Genomic DNA, 21,821 nt, shown 5'->3' with positions numbered 1-21,821 from the left:
CCTGCCTCTGCCTCCCAAAGGCATGCACCACAAACACCCAGCTGATTTTTTTGTTTCTTTATTTGGAAACAGGGCCAGGCAGGGATAGAGAGATGGTTCAGTGATTAAGAGCAGTGTCTGCCTTTCCAGAGAACCTGGATTCAATTCTCAGCACCCAGAAGGCAGCTCACAACCACCTTTAAATCCAATTCCAGGGGACCTTGTAGCCTCTTCTGGACTCTAAGGGCAACAGGCACACACATGGTTTGCATTCATGCAAGAAGATCCCAGTAGATGTACATGTAGGCATAACACCCATTCACATAAAATTCAATAATAAAAGGATGGGGGCCTATGTAGCCCAGGGTGGCCTGGAACAGGCAATATAGCCCATAATAACCTTGAAACTCTGAGCCCTCCTTAAACTTTTTTTTTCCAGTTTAAATTTAGATAAGAAACAAGGTTGCTTCACAAGTCAGTTCCAGGTCCCTCTCCCTTTCCCTCCCCTCCTCCCGTGCCCTCCCTCCACCCCCCCACCCCACCCCCCGTTATCCCCTCATTCCCCCAGGGAGGGTGAGGCCCTCCATGGGGGTGTCCATAGTCTGTCATTTCATATAGGGCAGGGCCTAGACCCTTCCCCACCTCCTTAAACTTTATCCAATGCCCTGAGTGCTAAGGTTATAAGCACTCACCCACACACTTGGTTTGATGTGCCAAGGATTCTGCACACTGGGTAGGTAATCTACCATCCGAGCTACATCCCAAGCCTACAATTAGCAGGCTGCTGTGAGTTTCCTGATATGGGATCTGAACCGAGTACTCTGAAAGAACAGCCAGTACCAATGAGCCATCTCTCCACTCCTTATTTCAAGTTTTATATTTTAAACTAATGTTATTTTTCTCTTCCAAATGTTTATTTGTGGAGGCGGTGCACCTGTGCTAGCTGAGGACAGCTTGCAGGGTTAGGGTCTCTCCATCCACCATGTGAGTTCTGGGGTTTGAACTCAGGTCTTCAGATTTGGTGGCAAGTGCCTTCATCCTGGGCCATCTTGATGGCCCTGCTTAGTAGACCAGGCTGACCTTGAGCTCACAGAGATCCGCCTGTCTCTGTCTCCTGAGTGCTGGGATTAAAGTTGTGTACCACCACCACCGCCCGGCTCCTCTCTTACTTTTTGACACAGCATCAACTGTATCCTGGAACTCAAGACCCCCCCCGCCCTTCAGCTGTACAAGTGCCAGGACTACAGGTGCATAAACATTTGCAAATAAGGTGAAGGCTCCCAATTAGTAAAAAATGCTTTTAAATGAAAAAACATTGATATATATGTTAAATTGGAGAAAAGTCAAACACACATATGTGTAGACAGGGTTTGTTGTGCCCAAATTCTGAACCCCAAAATCACCAAGAGACCCATTCCGATGCAAAAGCAAAGAGTCTTTTATTGTTTAACGAGTTAAGATTAATTTGTCCAGGCATGGGCCACCAAGCCCAGTGACATTTCTCCAGTTGACACCTAAGATATGTATCAATGTTTTAGAAAGGGTACTATTGTAGTATAACCTGTAGTTTGTATATTTGTTTGTTTTTTTATTTAAAAACATAAAATTTAAAAACCTAATTAGGAACCTTTACCTTATTAGGAAATATTCATCTGCATTATCATTATTAATAGCTTCACATGTTAATGCTGTTATTAATGTATTTAATAATTTATTCAAATTCCTAATTCAAGCTATTTAGAAATTTTCAATGTTTATCACAACATTGATATAAAAAAATAAAGATTATGCTGGACGGTGGTGGCGCACACCTTTAATCCCAGCACTCGGGAGGCAGAGGCAGGCGGATCTCAGTGAGTTCAAGACCAGCCTGGTCTACAAGTCGAGTTCCAGAACAGCAAGAACTATTACGCAGAGAAACCCTGTCTAGAAAAAAAAACAAAACAAGGTTGCACAAAAAAGATGTGCATAAATTTCACCTGAGATTTTTTTTTTTTTTTTTTGGTTTTTCGAGACAGTGTTTCTCTGTGGCTTTGGAGGCTGTCCTGGAACTCGCTTGGTAGTCCAGGCTGGTCTCGAACTCACAGAGATCCGCCTGCCTCTGCCTCCCGAGTGCTGGGATTAAAGGCGTGCGCCACCAACGCCCGGCATCACCTGAGATTTTTTAAAGAATTATTTATTATTTATTTTTATTTAATGTATATGGGTGCTTTGCCAGCCTGCACACCTGAAGAGGGCATCGGATCCCGTTATATCGTCATGTGGGTGCTGCGAATTGAACTCTGGACTCCTGGAAGAACAGTCAGTGCTCTTAACCTCCAAGTCATCTCTCTAGCCCCTGAAGACTTATATATATATATATATATATATATATATATTGCCTGCATGCACAACTACGCACCAGCACAGGGAAAAGTTCCCCTGGAACTGGAGTTAGAAAGAGTTGTGCGTCATCATCTGAGCGCGAGTTATCTGGAAGCGCAGCCAATGCTCTTAACCGCTGAGGCTTCTCTCTAGCCCCGACCTTGAGTACCTGATCCTCCAACCTCCACCTCCCAAGTGTTGAGGTTACAGGCCTGTCCTGCATGCGGTGCTGGGGATTGAATTCACAACTTTCACGCACGTTGGGCAAGCACTCAACTGACTGACCTACATCTACAGCTCCGGCTATTGACTGTTTGGAAGATTTTGTTTCAAAGGATTTTGCCTTAAAATATTTAAAGTAGCTTCTTGGTAATCGTCTCTCGAGAATGACCTGACAAGTAAGGCAACCTGGGGGTAATGAGAATAAAACGAGAACTTTCAAGTGCCCATTGAATTTTACAAAGGAGAAAGCACGAGTCCCACAGTAAACGGGTTCGCAGGACAGTATGTCGTCTGCAGTGATTCGAGGGCGTCAGCCACCCTTCTCTGCATCTCCTCGGGCGCGGTTCCCAACCTCTGCCCAGCTCTTCCGACAGGTGCGCGCAGTCCCTGGACAGGGGGCTCCACTCCGTCACAACTCCTACGGAGGGGAATCGTAGTAGCGACGTACAGGATGTGTGCGTGGAAGTGAACGAAATCAACTCACAACTGATTGGTTCTCCGGAATATTCCTAAGCTCCTTTCGCCTGCCACTGGCCGCGGGTTTTGTCTATTTGAACAATCCCCGCCCCGCCAGAAGCCGGTCCCGAAGCTACACTTTTGCAGGATTATTGGTGAATGTTCCTGCCCGTCTTTGTTCCCCGCCATCTGATTGGTTGTCAGGCTCTCGAGCCCGCCCTCCTCTCCCGGGCCCAGAGGACCGAGGGGGAAGGCGGGTGGTGGGGCTGGGGGCTTGAAGCGGCGATACCGGCTCAGGCGGCCGCAGCTGAGGCGCTGTCCGAAGCCGCGCGGTGAGTCTGGGGCCTGGGGCCGAGCACTTGCGGCCGGCGGGAGGTTCAGACTCACGGCCAGTGTGGGTCGTGCTTGGGGAGGCCCGAGAAGCTGCCCGTCTGGACCGTGCAGCGTCTCCACACCAGACCCGCCCGCGGGGCGGCCCGCACCGCGCCCTCGGGGAGACCCCCAGGTTGGCGCGTCTGCTCCGGGGCTGCCGTGGCGCCCTTAGGTCTCTTGCCCGGTCTCAGTCACCCCCCACTCCCAGAACCGCCTCCAGACGGTGGAGCCTGCCCCCGGGCGCTCCAGCCTCGCACGCCAGGGTCAGCCCCTCTGCGCCGCACCGCGGAGACCTGCGCGCTGGGTTCCGCCCTCCGAGCTCTCGCAGTCTCTGCCTCTCCCGTCCCCACCTTCCGCCTTTCAACTTGAACCCCCTCTAAGGCATGACCAAAACCTCTGGGATACGTGACTCCAAGTAGTTACTTTGAATACTTGGGGCAGCTGGCTCGTAGGTAGACCCCCAAAGTCACGCTCTGGTTACTTTGAAGAGACTAGAAATTCCGTGTCTGCCTGCTGCCCCGCTTGTGTACACACACACACACACAGTCACACTCAGTAGTGGTTTCTTCCTCCCTAAAAGGGGTCAGGTTCCTTTTTTAGTATCTTTTTTTTTTCTCGGCTCTGTATTTGTAGTATTTGAAAGTTTTCCCAAAACCTTTGGTTCCTTAGTTTGTTACCTGTCTCCTAGAGCATGACCTTGAACTTCCGACCCTCCTGCCTCCACCCCTTAAAGGTGTGTGACCTATCTTGGTTATGCGGTGCTGGGGATTTGAACCCAGGGTTCCACGAGTAATTAGACTGTGTCTCACAAACGCAGGAGGCAGAGGCAGGTGGATCTCTGTACAGAGTTTGAGGCCAACCTGGTCTACAGAGTTATACAGAGAAACCCTGACTCAAAAAATTTTTTTCTTTTTTTAAAAAAGAAAGTAAAGGCTGAGCCTGGGGGCACACGCCTTTAATCCCAGTACTCGGGAGGAAGGGGCAGGTGAATCTCTGTGAGTTCGAGGCCAGCCCGGTCTACGGAGAGAGTTCCATGACAGCCTCCAAAGCAATACAGAGAAACCCTGTCTCGAAAAACCAAAAAGAAAGAAAGAAAGAAAGAAGCCTGTATATGTGTATATGTTCAGTATACAATTTACGGGTTCCCCTGCCCCATTGGTTTTTCCTTTTTAAACTTACGTGTACTTATTTATTGGGGTGGCGTGCACGCAGTGGTGCACGTGAGGGAGTCAGTTGACTTGTACCATGTGGGATGTAGGGTCAGACTCAGCTGTCCGTCTTGACAGAGGACACCTTTATTCACCGAGGCATCCTCCTAGCTCCCTCACCCCCAGCATATTCTGTCAGCAGCTGAGAGAGTCGCATGTTCAGAAGCCATGAGAAGGGTTAGCTTCACAAGTCCTGTGTACAGCCGTACCACACCTTACAACAGCCCGTAGTCACAAGCAGCTGTGGAGCACTTGAGGTATGATGGATTCAGACTGAGATAGTTAAAACACTAAACTTTGGAAGATGGTTTCAGAAAAGAATGGGGAAGTTTATATACCACTAAAACATCAAATGATGGTTTTTTTTGGATTATTGGGTTGAGTACACTCTAGCGGTTCCACCTGTTTCTCTTTTAGTTTGACCACTAACACTTTTAAAATTACTTATAAGGCTGCTGGCAGTGTCCCAGGACTTGAGAGCACTTGTTGCTCACCCAGCGGACCCCAGTTGGGTTCCCAGTGCCCTTGTCAGGCAGCTCGCAGCTAACTGCCTGTGACTCCAGTCCAGCTCCAGGGGCTCTGATGTCCTTCTCAGGCCTTGTCAGGCATCTGCACATTTGCAGCATATACTCAGACAGACCTTGGTAAATAAAAATAAAGCAATAAAGAAAATTACATTTCCGCTGTGCAGGGCTGCTGAAGGACAGTCATCGCTCTGCTTCAGCAAATGGTGCTCTGAGGAAGGGCGACATCTTAGTCTTGGTCCCTCCCTGCCTGCCTGCTTCTGGTACCTGACCCTGGGCCATGTCCACAGTAGTTCTAACAGTGAGGAAGAGCTGTGTGCTGCACTTCCGGAAACACTTAAAGCATGTTAGTTTTCACCTCAACCCACAAGTTAGGCATGTGATCCTCCTATGGCAGTGCCGTGGAGTTGAGGAGTCTGAGTGTCTTTTTGTTTTTGTTTTTCGAGACAGGGTTTCTCTGTATTGTTTTGGAGGCTGTGCTGGAACTCACTCTGTAGACCAGGCTGGCCTCAAACTCAGAGATCCGCCTGCCTCTGCCTCCCGAGTGCCGGGATTAAAGGCGTGCCCACCAACGCCCGACAGGCACGCAGTCTCTAGTGTAGCTGGGCTCATACTCAGGGGACAGTGGGAAAGGGAAAAAGAAAGTTGGAGTCCTTCCTGTTCCCATCTGCCTTCCTTTCCTTCCTCTCTCCCCATCCCCCACCAGCGCTGGGATTAAAGGCATGCGCCATCAGCGCCCGGCTGAGTGTCTTTCTTAAGGTGCCTGATAGCTTTGCAGCAGTTTTCTCTGCAGTCTACAGTCTGTCCCTCTACAGTCCTGCACCTGACTGGAGTGGGAAACCTGTACTAGGGACTCAGGCCACAAGTACATAGTTTGTAGAGCACTGAGACGTGGGGGGCGGGGCCGAGGCTCGGGTGATGGAATGCTTGCCCAGCAAGCCAGAGCCCTGGGTTGGAGTTCCAGCACTGCATAAAGTGGATGTGGTGCATACTTTTTTTTTTTTTTTTGATTTTTCGAGACAGGGTTTCTCTGTGGCTTTGGAGGCTGTCCCGGAACTCACTCTGTAGACCAGGCTGGCCTTGAACTCACAGAGATCCGCCTGGCTCTGCCTCCCGAGTGCTGGGATTAAAGGTGTGCACCACCAACGACCGGCCGTGGCGCATACTCTTAAGTCCCAGCAGCTAGCGGTGGACTCATAGCAGTTCTAGGCCGTCAGCCATGTAGTGAGTTCAAAGTCATACTAAGAATATAAGAGTGACTGCCGGGCATTGGTGGCGCACGCCTTTAATCCCAGCACTCGGGAGGCAGAGGCAGGCGGATCTCTGTGAGTTCGAGGCCAGGCTGGACCGACAGCCTCCAAAACAATACAGAGAAACCCTGTCTCGTAAAAACCAAAAAAAAAAAAAAAAAAAAAAGAGAGAGAGAGAAAAAAGAAAAGAATATTGACCCCTGAATGTAGGTGTCAGTGAGGAGGCCTAGGTAATCTATGGGGCCTTGGGTAGTATTTATCCCTGGCAAACAAATAGACTTTGAGTGCCCATCCCACAATGAGGGATGCTCTCTCAGCCTAGACTCTTGAAGGAGGGCCTAGACCCTACCCTGGATGACATGACAGACTCTGGAGATCTACCAGGAGGGGCTCGCCCTACCTGGGGATTGGAGTGGAGATTGGGTAGGGGACTGGGGGGCCTGGTGGGGAGGGATGGGAAGGAGGGGAAGAAGAGGAAGCTGGGATTGACATGTGAAACAAACTTGTTTCTAACTTAAATTTAAAAAAAAAGGAAAAAGAAAAGAATATTGAAATATATTCTTTTCCAAAGAACCTTAGGACAAGATGCTCGGGACAGGTCCTGCCGTGGCCACCGCCAGTTCGGCCACATCCAGCAATGTGAGCGTTCTCCAGCAGTTCGCCAGTGGACTGAAGAGCCGGAATGAGGAGACCAGAGCCAAAGCAGCCAAGGAGCTGCAGCACTATGTCACCATGGAGCTTCGAGAGGTTGGTCTTGTGTGCTTGAGGGCCAGTCTTTGCTGAGTATTGGGGCCGATGCGCTGTCGCTGGTTTAGGTTGCTGCTTCGGCTCGGTGGGTGTTTGAGACGACACCAGCTTTCATGTTTGGGGAGTGTACAGGCGCCTGCGTAGTGACTGCACGGTTCCGTGATGTTGCTTTTGTTCACAGTTAAGCTGCTTAGCTTATTTTTTATGATTTTTTTCCCCTATCGCTAACCCTTTGATTCTTTTGTATCTGTCAGTGATTGATTGGGATGGGTTTAGAGAGTTGATGGTCTGGAACTTTCTAAACAGAGACCACAGTTGAGGTCAGAGACACTGACCTGTCCACCCTTGTCCCACTGGTATTAGGATGATTTTAAGACAAGCTGTTCTGTGCCACAGAGAATCAGTAAGCAGTTGCTAAATAAACAGAGGGGTCATGTGATCAGTTGCTCTTTGCTTTAAAGCTATGGAAATGGGCAATAGGTTTGTCTTTGGTCCCTGCCACCCTCCCGTCCTAATCTCAAGTTGCCATTGTCACCGCTGTTGTCACCAGTGGGAAGGTGACAAGAAACTGTTCTGTGCACATCTCCCCTTGCAGATGAGTCAAGAGGAGTCCACTCGCTTCTATGACCAGCTGAACCATCACATTTTCGAACTGGTTTCCAGCTCAGATGCCAATGAGAGGAAAGGTGGCATCTTGGCCATCGGTAAGGACAGAGATTCTGGTAGCAGCAACTGTTACGGATGCAGGACAGGTCGCCTCTGTGTTCACTGTTCCCCTGTGTGTGCTTGCGAAAGGTCTAGTGTTTTAAAGGCATTTGAAGGAGCCGGTAGACACGTGTTTATGCTAGCAGAAGCCCTGGGTCTCGGGCAAGATACACCGTTAGATGCCATCACCAAGCCTCAGACCTGCTTTGCCGGGCTTGAGATTAGAAGCCAGGTTTTCGTTCTTCTGCCCCAGATTGCCCTTAGCGGTCTGGCTTCACGGTGGAGCAGGATTTGTCACAGTGGGGCCTGCAAACTCAAAGGTAGAAGTGGGTGCTATTTGCCTGAGGGCTGGCCACAAATCCTGTGACTTGTCAGAGCTTTCTCTCCTGGAAAAGAGATACATAGATATGTTAAAATGAGATTGTGTTGATTTTTTTAAAATAATTATTGTGTACACAGCCTTCTGCCTGCAGGTCAGCAGAGGGTACCAGATCTCATTCAAGGTGGTTGTGGGCTACCATGTGGTTGCCGGAAATTGAACTCAGGACTTCTGGAAGAATAGTCAGTGCGCTTAACCACTGAGCCATCTCTCCAGCCCCCAAGATTGTTTTCATTTATGTATCCTGTTTTGGCACAAAAATCCAGTCTACTGGTTCAAATGAAAAACCACCTTCTTAGCCGGGCGTTGGTGGTGCACACCTTTAATCCCAGCACTCAGGAGGCAGAGGCAGGCGGATCTCTATGAGTTCGAGGCCAGCCTGATCTACAAAGCAAGTTCCAGAACAGCCTCCAAAACAATACAGAGAAACCCTGTCTCGAAAAAAAGAAAGAAAGAAAGAAAGAAAGAAAGAAAGAAAGAAAGAAAGAAAGACAGACCAGCTTCTTATATGTAGAAATGTATTGAGGGGGAGTAAGGGCTCATTTGCCAGCTCCAGGCCACATACACCCCAGAACACACCACACGGTCACCTTTGCTTTCTTTTCTAGCCAGCCTCATAGGAGTGGAAGGCGGGAATTCCACCAGAATTGGCAGATTTGCCAACTACCTTCGGAACCTCCTCCCCTCAAGCGATCCAGTTGTCATGGAAATGGCATCCAAGGCCATTGGCCGCCTTGCTATGGCGGGAGATACTTTCACCGCCGAGTATGTGGAGTTTGAAGTGAAACGAGCTTTGGAATGGCTGGGTGCTGACCGCAACGAGGGTCGGAGACATGCAGCTGTGAGTGCCCATAGGATTGAGCCCGGCCAGGGCCAGGGGAGCAGGAGGGGCCCTGTTTTCTGCTCTGCTTCTTTCTGAAGCTTGTCCTGGGAAAAGGATTCCAGGGTAGGAGGTGGCAGAGCCGGTCTGTTTGAGAAAACATCTGGCAGTGGGTGCGGTGGGGTAGGAAGCATCCCCAGCTGCTTTCCAGTTGGTTCAGGGAGTAGCACAAACATGGACCCTGGTTAATGGCTTTGTCATTCACAACTCTGTAGTGTGGCAGCCTCACTAAAGACACCGTCTTCTCTGAAATGAAAATAGCAACAAAATTGAATACCAAACGTGTTTTCATCCCGTCAGTATTCATTGGCTGTACTGGATCGCAGGCATGGCTCTAAGCTGTTGGTTTTAGCGTTAAGGCGTCAAACGTTAAAGCTGCCTGTCCAGGGTGTGTGTTCAGATGGTGCTGGCATTCTGTATTCCTTAACAGCCAGGTGGTGAGCACTGAGGCGCTTGGGCGGTCTTCCTCTGCTTCTTCCGGCACCAGACTTTGCCAGCTAGGAGGGTGAGGCTTTGCTCTCCCTTGCAGGAGACACTCTAGGATGACGGGGTATTCTGAGAGAACGAAAGTCCTGGTAGGAATAAGAGCTCTGTTTGTCCTTCTCTCCCAGGTCCTTGTTCTCCGTGAGCTGGCCATCAGCGTCCCCACCTTCTTCTTCCAGCAAGTGCAGCCCTTCTTTGACAACATTTTTGTGGCTGTGTGGGACCCCAAGCAGGCCATACGAGAGGGAGCTGTGGCTGCCCTCCGTGCCTGTCTGATTCTCACCACCCAGCGGGAGCCGAAGGAGATGCAGAAACCACAGTGGTACAGGGTGAGGAGACGACTCCATACTAGCCACTAGCAAAGCACTGTCGCTTGGAGAACCATGGCTGGCCACAGAGCAGGCGTAGTCACGTTTGTCTGGGCCTGGACAGTTTTTTCCTGTTCACTGTGAATCAGTTACTTGATTGCATTTTCTTAGTAAAGATACATTGGTAGCCACACCATTATTTAATGCATTGCTATGTGGGCTGTGGCAGCACACCTCTGTAATCCCAGCACTTGGGAAGCTGAGGCAAGATAAGAATTGGGGCCTGACCATAAACTTGAGATCCTTCTGCCTCTGCCTCCTTAGTGCTAGGATTACAGGCACCAACCACCATTCCCTCTTTATGCCATGCTGGGTATTGAACACAGAGCTTCCTGCATGTTAGATAAACACTGCCAAGTGTGGTGGCTTACACCACACCTTTAATCCCAGCACTTGGGAATCAGTCAGCTCTCTTTGAGTTCAAGGCTATCCAGGCACACATGGTAAGACTCTGTCTCAAATGCAAAAGCAAATGATTGATAGTTGCAATTTGCCAGCAGTGCCCGTATCCTCATTTCATCAAAATATAACAGTCAAGATTAAGTCCTTAAACAAACAAAAAAAGACTTCAAGGCAGATCTGGACAATGTGTTGAAACAGTTTCAAAACAAAAAACCAAACCAAAGTAAGTTCGAGGCCGGGCTGGACCGATAGCCTCCAAAACAATACAGAGAAACCCTGTCTCCTAAAAACCAAAAAAAAAAAACAAAAACCCCAAAGTAATAGCTGGTATTTGCTGCTTTTATCAGCAGTTGTTACAATGAAGAGAACTGGGTCTGTGAGTCAGTGAATGCAGTTGTTACTAATTTGCAAAGGGCTAGCTCCAGTGTCCTGCGCCTTGTGTGGATAGCTGCTGTCACAGGAGTCTTAAATATGAAAATGAGAGACCTGGTCTCCCTTCCTTTTGCTGTGTGACATTGGACTAGTCACTTAATTATTTTGGGCCTGTTTTATGTAGCTATCGGAGGTGACAGTAGCATTTGCCTCAAAGGCATGTTGTGAGCATTGGAGCTAAATTTAACAAAAGAGCCTGTAAGTCATCCTTGCTGCTGAGCCTCTGGGTAGAGGGGTGCGCCCGTGTGGCCTACCTTGAACACTGAGTAATAACAGCATTCTCTCTGTTTAGCACACATTTGAAGAGGCAGAGAAAGGGTTTGATGAGACCCTGGCCAAAGAGAAGGGCATGAATCGAGATGACCGCATCCACGGGGCGTTGCTGATCCTCAACGAGCTAGTCCGAATCAGCAGCATGGAGGGAGAGGTGAGACAGCACATCCGGGGAGCCCAGGCACCTGTGTCCATCGGCAGGCAAGGAAGGCCGGTGTGTCCTCTCGGGCAGCAGATGAGGCCATTTCAGGTGGCAGGAAGTCCAGAGAAAACTATGAAGCAGGCAGTAAGATCGTGGGTGGGGGTTAGAAGGGTAAGTGGAGGCGCAGGATCTGTCCTGAGGTGGCGCCACTTGAGTGAGAGCCACAAGATGTGGATGAGGCATGGGAAGGACAGTTAGCACACTGTGACCAAAGGAGGAGGGGGTGGCGTCAGAGAGGGAGCAGGGCCAGTTCATAGGCTCACTGTTGGTGGCCATCAGCTTTATTCTAATCGCAGGCGCAGACGTCAGTGGTGTGCCCCTGGGGATCACGGGGTGCGATGAATCTCAGACACCTCTGCTTCTTGTGGATCGTGTGTGTGGAGAGGTGGGAATGAGGTCAGAGAGGAGTCATTAAGTCAGTTAAGGTGGAAGGGTTTACAGCCTACGCGAGAAAACAGGGAGGGCTGAGTCCACGTTGGCCTGAATGAACAATAGAGAAGACACATCAGATGTCTCTTTGTCTTTGTGAGGCCATCGCGGGGTTCTTATGCCAAAGTGGGTCATCAGAGGGAGGCCTTTGTCACCTAGGAGCAGGCAAGACACAGCATCCTTGCCTTCTGTTGTTGGCCATAGCAGGGGGACAGGCTTGACAATGGAACTCCGAGCAGCACCAGGGCCTGTTGATCAGTTGGGCTCCTGTAGTTGAGGTCACCTACTGGTGGTTGCCACAGGAGGCTCCTGGAATAGTCTGAGTGACTTCAATTAGATGCAGTGACACAGGTACCGAGGCGTTGGGATTCAGGGTATGGTGGGGTAAATCCCCGCCTGTGCATCTCTGCTCTCCCTGGGAGGGCCTGCTTTGTGGGACTTCACCCAGGTTCCCTGACTTCACTGATAGGGGCTGGTTGGTGAGAGCTCTGTGTTGTATAGGGCTGCACACGGAGTAGGAGATGTTTGCTTCTACTTCTGATACTGTGTGATTCAGACAAGCCTCATATTCCTCCCTTTGTTTGCACAGCCCCGTTCCCTATTGTGCTAAACTTGAACAGTTTCTGGTTTTGGTTTTTCAAGACCTGGTTTCTCTGTTGTAGCCTGACTGTCCTGGAACTGACTCTGTAGACCAGGCTGGCCTCGAACTCACAGAGATCTGCCTCTGCCTCCCAAGTGCTGGGACTAGAGGTGTGTGAGCACTACCATGCCCAGCTGAGGGTTTCTAAATACACAAGTGCTCAGCACAGCCCCTGATACCTGATGGACATGGTGCAAATGATAGCACTCTGAAATTTCTTTTCCCGAGTCCTGCTGTAGCCCAGACAGCTCTGGGACCTTTGTTTCCTCCTAGTGAAACAAGAGATGTCACCTGACCCATAAAGGTGTCAGTGCTAAGTGGAAAGGCTCTCACAACTGTAAGTTGTAAGGAACCTCCTATAACGTAAAGGTTATATTCAGCCAAAACAATACAGAGAAACCCTGTCTCGTAAAAACCAAAAAAAAAAAAAAAAAAAAAAGGCTATATTCAGTCTGTGTTCTCTCACTCACTGGATTAGTGGAGAACCTAGCGTGTACCAGCAGCAGTGATCCCTAAGATCTAGATCCAGGGAGACAGACACTACCCATGTAGATAAAACACATTTTGATGAGCTGTGTGGTGTTGTGTGCTATGGGGTGGAGAAAGCCCGGATAGGTTTGGAGACAGTTGTGAAGGAGGTAAGCAGAAAGCCATTCCAGGCAGCTGATGGACCTGTGTGGAGGCCCAGGCTCAGGAGCATGAGAGCACAAGAATCCCTGTGCCTGAGCAGATGAGCGGGAGAAGCTCTGGGAACACCTGGGCCCAGCTGGCAGGAAGCCATTAAGTGGGCCTTGTGTGCAGCAGTAGGCTATTGGTAGATTTTCAAAAAAAATGAGTAACTTAAACAAAACAAACCCCTTATTTTGATGTATTTATTTGTGTGTGCACCTGTGTGCATGTGGGCATGCACATGTGTGGTGCACAAGAGTGTAGATACCTGTCTTTATCACTCTGCATCCTGTCTGTCTGTCCATCCGTCCGTCTGTCCGTCCATCCATCCATCCATCCATCTATCAGGGGCAAGGTCTCTCACTGAACCTGGAGCTCAATGATTCAGCAAGACGAGCTGCCCAGTGATCTCTAGGACTCCTGTCTTGGCCTCCCCAGCACTAGGAGTGCAGTGCATGTAGCCACACCCAGTTGCTATGTGGGTGCTGGGCATCTGAGTCCAGTCCTGCTTGTGCAGTAAGCACTTTGCTGACTGAGCCATCAATCTCCTTAACCACTAGGAGTGACTTTTGACTCATGTGAGCCTCTGTTGAGAAGGGTTTGTCAGAGAGCGGAGGGCTGAAGCCACCAGTTCAGTTACGTGAACTGCAGTGCTCACTCCCCTAGCACATGCTCCAAAACCGGAATGATGTAGAGAGGATTAGCATGTTCCCTGAGCAAGGATAACACGCAAATTCCTGAAGTGGAGGGAGAGAGAGAGAGAGAGAGAGAGAGAGAGAGAGAGAGAGAGAGAGAGAGAGAGAGAGAGAGAGAGAGAGAGAGAGAGAGAGAACAAGCAAAGAGCTGTCAGCACGGCTCACTCAGCAGGTACGAGCACCTGCTGTCAAAGCTGAAAGCCTGGGTTCGGGTCCTCAGGACCGAGATGGAGATGGAGAGGACCAGCTCCCACAAGTTATCCTCTCACCTCCCACATAAACACGGTGTAATAAAGGTATTTAAAGAGGGGAACATGTAAAACAAAATAAAAAAGGGGGAGACCTGGCCGAATTGGCAGGGATTCTTGCAGCTCTCCACAGGGTTATGGATCTGTAAGAAGTGGCTGGGTTCTGGGTTTGGGATTTGGGATAGATTGGAAAGAAGAGAGGTCAAGCTTTGTACCTGGGAGCGTGGAGTTGCTTTCTGCTGAGATAGGGAAACAGGATGGTGAAAAAGGGGGTGGTCTTGAGCATGTTAAATGCGAGGAATATGTTGGGCATCTGTGTGACCTATTGAGTAGTTCTGGGAAGAAATCTAGTTAAGAGAAATGAATGTGGGGCTCACTGCTAACTTAAGTCATGGACTAGGCAAGAACTATGTATGATGTGGTGTAGCTGAAAAGAGATGGGGTTTGTGAACCTGAAGTTGAGAAATGAGAAGGGACTGGGGGAGACAGGAGCAGCTGGGAAGGAGGAAAACAGGCCAGAGAGTGTAGGGCTCAGTGGAAGTAGCAAGGATGGTCTCATGTAGGAGATCACAGTGTATGTATCAAATGTTGCAGTCTTCATGCAGGAGATCACAGTGTATGTATCAAATGTTACAGTCTTCATGCAGGAGATCACAGTGTATGTATCAAATGTTACAGTCTTCATGCAGGAGATCACAGTGTATGTATCAAATGCTGCAAAGTCTTCATGCAGGAGATCACAGTGTATGTATCAAATGCTCAAAGTCTTCATGCAGGAGATCACAGTGTATGTATCAAATGCTGCAAAGTCTTCATGCAGGAGATCACAGTGTATGTATCAAATGTTACAGTCTTCATGCAGGAGATCACAGTGTATGTATCAAATGTTACAGTCTTCATGCAGGAGATCACAGTGTGTGTATCAAATGCTGCAAAGTCTTCATGCAGGAGATCACAGTGTATGTATCAAATGCTCAAAGTCTTCATGCAGGAGATCACAGTGTATGTATCAAATGCTCAAAGTCTTCATGCAGGAGATCACAGTGTATGTATCAAATGCTGCAAAGTCTTCATGCAGGAGATCACAGTGTATGTATCAAATGTTACAGTCTTCATGCAGGAGATCACAGTGTGTGTATCAAATGCTGCAAAGTCTTCATGCAGGAGATCACAGTGTATGTATCAAATGCTCAAAGTCTTCATGCAGGAGATCACAGTGTATGTATCAAATGCTCAAAGTCTTCATGCAGGAGATCACAGTGTATGTATCAAATGTTACAGTCTTCATGCAGGAGATCACAGTGTATGTATCAAATGTTCAAAGTCTTCATGCAGGAGATCACAGTGTATGTATCAAATGTTGCAGTCTTCATGCAGGAGATCACAGTGTATGTATCAAATGCTCAAAGTCTTCATGTAGGAGATCACAGTGTATGTATCAAATGCTGCAAAGTCTCAAGAGATGAGGACTCAGTAGTCCTTCAGCACCTCCGATAGTCAGAGTAGGGTGCCTTCCTGAAGAATGAAAGTATGTGTGTCACGAAAAGCTGGAGACTGTTGGCGGGCGAGTTGAGATGCATCCCTTCAACAGCGGACAGGCCAGCTCTGCTAGGCACCTTATTCCATGCCACCCTGGCTCATGATTCTGAGAAAATGATTTGTCTGGGTTTCTACTCAGTTTCAGGGAAAGAGATCAGAATGTTCTTGGCAGGGTGCCAGCATTGGGCTATCCACTGTTTGCAGTTCAGCCTTCCTGAACATGGCAGGGATACTTGGAAGTAGGAACTCGGGGCTGGAGGTTTCTTTCTTGTTCAGTTTCTTTCTTTTGCCTAACATTAGAACAGGATCAGGTCCCCTGCAAGGCTCTAGGGAAATGGTAGTCCAGGTGAAGAGTGGCCCCTCCACATTGCAGGGATTTGCTCCTCAGGGTTGGACAAGTGGCTTGCTCTGCAGACTCACTGTGCCCAGGGCACAAGCTCCTCTTAAGCAAAGGTGACTACTGTCTTTCTTTCCGTACATGTGTCCAGCGTCTGAGAGAAGAGATGGAGGAAATCACCCAGCAGCAGCTGGTGCATGACAAGTACTGCAAAGACCTGATGGGCTTCGGGACAAAGCCGCGGCACATCACCCCCTTCAGCAGTTTTCAGGCTGTGCAGCCCCAGCAGTCGAACGCCTTGGTGGGGCTGCTGGGGTACAGCTCTCACCAAGGCCTCATGGCCTTCGGGGCTTCCCCCAGCCCTGCCAAGTCCACCCTGGTGGAAAGCCGCTGCTGCAGGGACTTGATGGAAGAGAAATTTGACCAGGTAAATTGAAAAAGGTCTCCTCCTCCTTCCCCAATCCCCACGCCTTCCTCTCCTCTGCCAACCCTGTGTCCTTCCTCTCCCAGGTGTGCCAGTGGGTGTTGAAATGCAGGAGCAGCAAGAACTCACTGATCCAAATGACAATCCTTAATCTGTTGCCCCGCTTGGCCGCATTCCGACCTTCCGCCTTCACAGGTGAGGCTGTCTCCCGAAGACACTCTCTCTTTCAGGGACGGAAGCTGTGGTCCCGGAGAGCCAGTCAGGTCTGCCTCCCTGGAAGCAGCGCTCACACGGGGGCTAGTCTCTGGTCGCTTTGCCCCCATCCAGTTTCTCTCTCCATTTTCTTTTTTTTCCTTTTTTTTTTTTTTTTTTTTGGTTTTTCGAAACAGGGTTTCTCTGTGGCTTTGGAGGCTGTCCCGGAACTCACTCTGTAGACCAGGCTGGCCTCGAACTCACAGAGATCCGCCTGCCTCTGCCTCCCGAGTGCTGGGATTAAAGGCGTGCGCCACCAACGCCCGGCTCTCTCTCCATTTTCTATTAAGAGACCTGGTAGCAATCCAGATGGTGGCACACGTGTAGTCCCAGCCCCTGTAGGCAGAGGCAGAAGAATAGGATGTTCAGAGCCATCCTTGCCCGCATAGCGTGTTTGAGGCCAGCCTGGATTACATGATGCCATGTCTCAGAAAAAAAAATAAAAATAATCACACTTTGCAGCAGAGGGTCAGCTCTAGGCCAGGTCGTCACGTTAAGCACTCGTAACTTCCTGTGCTGTACGTGGTGGCTTATACATCTACGTCACAAGCCGTAGGAGGCTGAGATGGGGAAGCATCTAAAGCTTAAGGCCAGCCTGAACCTCAGAGTGAGGCCAGCAGAAGGGCACTTCAGGTCCATGCTGTCGCCAGCGCCTGTCAGGGCAGAGCAGGTTTGCTGACCTGCTTTCCCCCATGGTGGTCACTGAGCTTCCTTACCTGTAAGGAAGAAGTGTGAGTGGTTTAGAGCAGTTGCCATGGTGAAGGGCCGTGCATTTCCATATGCCACGCTGTCCTCGGTGGTCACTGAGGTGCAGGCTGTCCAGTCTCACTCAGCTGAGATACGGGTCTTCCTGCGATACCTTCCCAGATGTTCTGCATGGAGTCGTTCTTTTCCTTTCCACCACAGACCTCAGCTGTGGGCAGCTTGGTGATGGCATCTGTGTGGCTCCTGCATTGGTTTCTAACTGAAGTTTGGGGTGGGTTATGGACCTTTGTGGATCTCTGTCCTTACTAGTGAAAACTAATAATCCCTGCCCCCTGAGTAAACAGTGGGAAGGCTCAGGCACCTTCCATAGTGCCTGGCACAGAGTTAGCCCCCAGTAAATGGAAACCGTTATTACATTATTATTGCCTCCTGGAGCTGCTTCAGATCCATTTTGGAAGTGAGGAAGTACAGATGATAATACTCAAGTTGCCTGTTTGTATTTAATGTCCCTCTCTTGCCTCCTACTTGGTAACAGTGAGATCTTGTCTGAAACATCTCTTTGTACTTCACTGAGGCATGCTGGCTGGCTGTGCTTAGTACACGTTCAGAACCAAGTAAGATCTAGTGGTATAGAGGGAAGGTCAGCCAGACCCTCAGCATGTACTGGACCCAACATGGATTCTCCCATGCCATCCAGGCCAGAGAAGGACCGAAGTGTCACATAAACATGCTGAACCAAAGAGAAACGGTAGCATGGAAATCACCCATAATTTTTGAAATTTTCCCTTCTGCCTTCCTGGCGCCAGCAGCTCTTCTGTTTCCCAAGAACCAGACACACCTCTGGTCAGTAGAGCTTTAAATGGTCTTGGATGGAAAGTCTGCTAACAAGTAGGCCGAATTTGATCAAAGTCTGGCGTGCTGTAGAAACAGTTGCCATGGTGCATCCAGAGGACTGCCTAGCGACAAGATACAAAGACAGAGGCCCTGTGTGTATTCTTTTGATGTAGGTTTGTTGTTTTGTTAAACATCACATTAAAAAACATCAATGAAATTCAGTCTGAGAGCCACCATAATTGCACATCTCCATGCTGAAGCGCCTGTTATTAAAACTCACAGTATGGAAGTCATTGTCTGAAGCTCCCAATAGTGGAAGCTCTGGGAATAGCAAAAATACCCTGGAAATAAAATTTAAAAGAGCAAATTGCAAACTGGGCATAATAGCACAGATAAATCAGAACGTTACCCTAGGGGCCTGTGAGATGGCTCAGTGGTGAAGACACTCGGCCACTGCTTGAGGACAATCAGTGGCAGAGAAGGAGCCAGAGCTGGAAACCAGGAAAAGCATCCCAGCACATAATGCCCGGGGACACCAGCTCTCACATGCTGCTAATGTAAATAAGCATGATGAAGATGCAGGTGCTTCCCAGATCGCAGCCTTCAGTCTCACTCGAATGTCTCCATAAAACCTCCAGCTACAGCTGAGGGATTTCTAGACCTACACTGAATGGAATGGCCCATTAATTTGCTTCCAGTGTCACTACACTCACAGATTTTTTTTTTTTTTTTTTTTTTTTTTTGGTTTTTCGAGACAGGGTTTCTCTGTAGCTTTGGAGGCTGTCCTGGAACTCACTTTGTAGACCAGGCTGGCCTCGAACCTCAAACTCACAGAGATCCGCCTGCCTCTGCCTCCCGAGTGCTGGGATTAACGGCATGCGCCACCAACGCCTGGCTCACTCACAGATAATTTAGATTAATCTCTTTGGTGTTTTTGTTTTATTTTTGTTGTTTTTAGTTTCTCTAGATGATTTCTCTGTGTAACCTCCCTGACTGTCCTGAAACTCCCTCTGTAGACCAGGCTGGCCTTGAACTCACAGATATCCGCCTGCCCTTGTCTCCTGAGAGCTGGAATTAAAGGCGTGTGCCACCAACACCTGTTGTATCTCTTTGGTTTTTTTTTAAACAATATTTAATGTTTTATTCTATTTACTTTGGATTTTGGTATTTTAAAAAATTATTTTGTGTGTCTGGGTGTTTTGCCTGCATGTATGTCTGTGTACTACATGGGTGCCTAGTGCCTGTGGAGGCCAGAAGAGGGTGCTGGGTCTTGGTAACTGGAATTACAGGTGGTCGTGAACCATGGTGTGCATGCTGGGAAATGAACTCTGGTGTTTAAGCCCTTAGCTTTCTTTTTTTGTTTTTTTGAGATAGGGTCTCCCTCATCTTGTAAATCTGGCTGGCCTTGAACTCACAGAGATCCACCAGCCTTTGCCTCTCAAGTGCTGGTCCCTTAAGCAGTTTTTCCCCCAGAGTGATGGTAATGGAGCATCCAGCAAGATGACTCAGCAGAAATGGTGCTTGCCACTAACCCTAATGACCCACATGGTGCAAGGAAAGAGCTCATTCCATGGGGTGTCTCTGACTTCCAAGTGCACATTGATAAACACACCTCAACATACCCACAGACATACAAATCTAATTACAAAAGAGTTAGACAGAGGGAGACAACTGTGTGATACTCTTCTGAAGACACCCTCTTTGCTTTTATTTTTTTAAGGGAAAAGCAAAAGACATTTCTTACTCAAAAAGACATAACCTGAGGAGTGGTTGCCAAGTGTGAAATGTCTTATAAGGTTCATCCTTTAAATTTTTAGCATCTTTCCACTGGGCCGCCTTAACTTAAATTCGAGTGCTGTCTAGGGACTCTGACCTTGGCCATGTACTCTGTGTTCTCTGTCCCAGATACCCAGTACCTCCAGGATACCATGAACCATGTCCTGAGCTGCGTCAAGAAGGAGAAAGAACGGACTGCAGCCTTCCAGGCCCTGGGGCTGCTTTCTGTGGCCGTGAGGTCCGAGTTTAAGGTCTACCTACCCCGTGTACTGGACATCATCCGAGCAGCGCTGCCTCCAAAGGACTTTGCACACAAGTAAGCACCTTGCACTCTGTTCCGGTGGAGAGTAAGCCAAATCCATCCACTGCGCAGCTTAAACCCATTCCACACTGTTGCACTCTGAGGTGTGGCAGGTGAAGTGCAGTCCCTCCTCATGTGAGCTCAGGCTCTTCGGGTACAAAAAGGGGGGCGCTGCCCTGAGAACATTCTTCAGGCTGGCTCTTTTCTCGGGCATTCAAGTCTTACGTTGACAGAATCCTTGTGGAGGAATCCCTGAACTGAAGAGACCAGAGGGTCATCTTCTCCCTTAGCTCTAAGGTATAGCAAGTCATTCCACCACTGACTATATGAGCAAGACCTTTGACATTTTGCCAAATGGAGAGGCCAGGCTGATCCCGGGAAGTCAGTGTCAATGGCATTGAGCTTTTATGTTTCCCTGTTTGTTTGTTTATTTGTTAGCAAGGGTTGCTGCTCTGGTGGATTCAGAAGTCACCTGTCTTGAAACCCAGCATTCTCATCATAGGGAGACATTCCTTCCCATGGGATACCTATGTACTCTGGTTTCCGATGAGCAATCCCTGGTCAGCCTCTTGGGGAATTTGGAGATAGAGCCCTTCTGTAAGACACCGTACTGCCATCTGCTGGAGCCGTGTTGTAAATACACGCCCACTGTGATGGGCTGGGGGCAGCACAATTTTGCAGTAATCTCCACACTCACTTGTAGCCAGCGCTGCCTAAAAAATTGCCCTCCTGGCCCCAATGTGGCTTTGAGGTGGGACACTCTGAACGTCTTCATGTCTAAAGTAGCCATTTTGTTTCTCTACAGGAGGCAGAAAACCGTGCAGGTGGATGCCACAGTATTCACGTGCATCAGCATGCTGGCACGAGCAATGGGACCAGGTATCCAACAGGACATCAAGGAGCTGCTGGAGCCCATGTTGGCAGTGGGCCTGAGGTGTGTGCCAGAGGCCTGTGGCCACCCAGGAGAGAGAAGCAGGTTATTGGGGTACAAAGTTAGACTAGCTCAGGCTGCGCACACGGGTTAGTTAGAAATCTGAGTTTCATCACCAGCTCCCGTGTGATCTTGACTCAGCTGCTTCTCCGAGCCCAGGTTTCTTGTCTGAAAATGACAGTTGTGCTGTTAGGATAGTTGTGGGGATTAGGTGAAAGAGTTCAGGAAACAGCCGTTAGCACAGAGTCTGGAGGATAGGGAGTACTTGCTAAATGTGTGTGGCTGCGGTTGGTGTTATTACCAAGGACACTGGCTAGCCTCCCCAAACGTCATTCCCTGCCCTGTGAAATAAGGAGGATGGTCTCCATCTGCCTCCTGGTCATGAACTGAGACTCAGTCTCTGGTGGCTGAATTACATTGTGTAAGGTCTTTGAAAACTAGAAATGTGTAGATTATTCTGATATCTGAGACACAGCCAAGGTTATTTGGTACTTCAGAAACTAAGCCCTGACAGGGCCTGGTCCTCCTGCCCCGAGCAGACTGTATCACGCCCTGGCCGCGTAGTGACAAGGCTGCATTATACTCTGGACTCATAGTGGCGGGCTGCATCGTACCCTGGCTGAGTAGTGGCGACAGCGCTGAGTCCTGGCTGCAGAGTGACCAGGCTGCATAGTGGCCAGGCTGCCTTGTCCCCTGGCTGAGTAGTGGCAGACTGCGCTGAGTCCTGGCTGCATAGTGGCCAGGCTGCCTTGTCCCCTGGCTGAGTAGTGGCGACTGCGCCGCTCCCTGGCCACA

The 21,821-nt window shown here is 49.2% G+C and overlaps 1 protein-coding gene and 1 non-coding gene across 3 annotated transcripts in view; both read left to right on the top strand.

Annotated features, from left to right (window-relative positions):
• The first annotated feature begins 3,225 nt into the window (after positions 1 to 3,225).
• The window catches only part of Mtor (mechanistic target of rapamycin kinase), a 103,353-nt gene continuing 84,757 nt past the window's right edge, over positions 3,226 to 21,821 (top strand). For both annotated transcript variants that reach the window (XM_013120005.3, XM_005079329.4), the window contains exons 1-10: positions 3,226 to 3,353; positions 6,947 to 7,122; positions 7,718 to 7,826; positions 8,815 to 9,047; positions 9,698 to 9,898; positions 11,064 to 11,198; positions 15,955 to 16,230; positions 16,314 to 16,422; positions 19,924 to 20,110; positions 20,901 to 21,029. In XM_013120005.3, the coding sequence (XP_012975459.1) occupies positions 6,961 to 7,122; positions 7,718 to 7,826; positions 8,815 to 9,047; positions 9,698 to 9,898; positions 11,064 to 11,198; positions 15,955 to 16,230; positions 16,314 to 16,422; positions 19,924 to 20,110; positions 20,901 to 21,029 (1,541 nt within the window). In that variant the 5' untranslated portion in view covers positions 3,226 to 3,353; positions 6,947 to 6,960. The remainder of the gene's footprint in view (positions 3,354 to 6,946; positions 7,123 to 7,717; positions 7,827 to 8,814; positions 9,048 to 9,697; positions 9,899 to 11,063; positions 11,199 to 15,954; positions 16,231 to 16,313; positions 16,423 to 19,923; positions 20,111 to 20,900; positions 21,030 to 21,821) is intronic.
• Positions 13,635 to 13,741, top strand: LOC121135822. The gene has a single exon (XR_005872944.1). It is a non-coding gene; the product is annotated as a U6 spliceosomal RNA (small nuclear RNA).

The sequence above is a fragment of the Mesocricetus auratus genome, unplaced genomic scaffold (genome assembly GCF_017639785.1).
Source record: "Mesocricetus auratus isolate SY011 unplaced genomic scaffold, BCM_Maur_2.0 Super-Scaffold_100042, whole genome shotgun sequence".
Lineage (NCBI taxonomy): Eukaryota > Metazoa > Chordata > Mammalia > Rodentia > Cricetidae > Mesocricetus > Mesocricetus auratus.
Note: the sequence above shows the minus strand (reverse complement) of the source record. Positions and strands in the feature narration are given on the sequence as shown.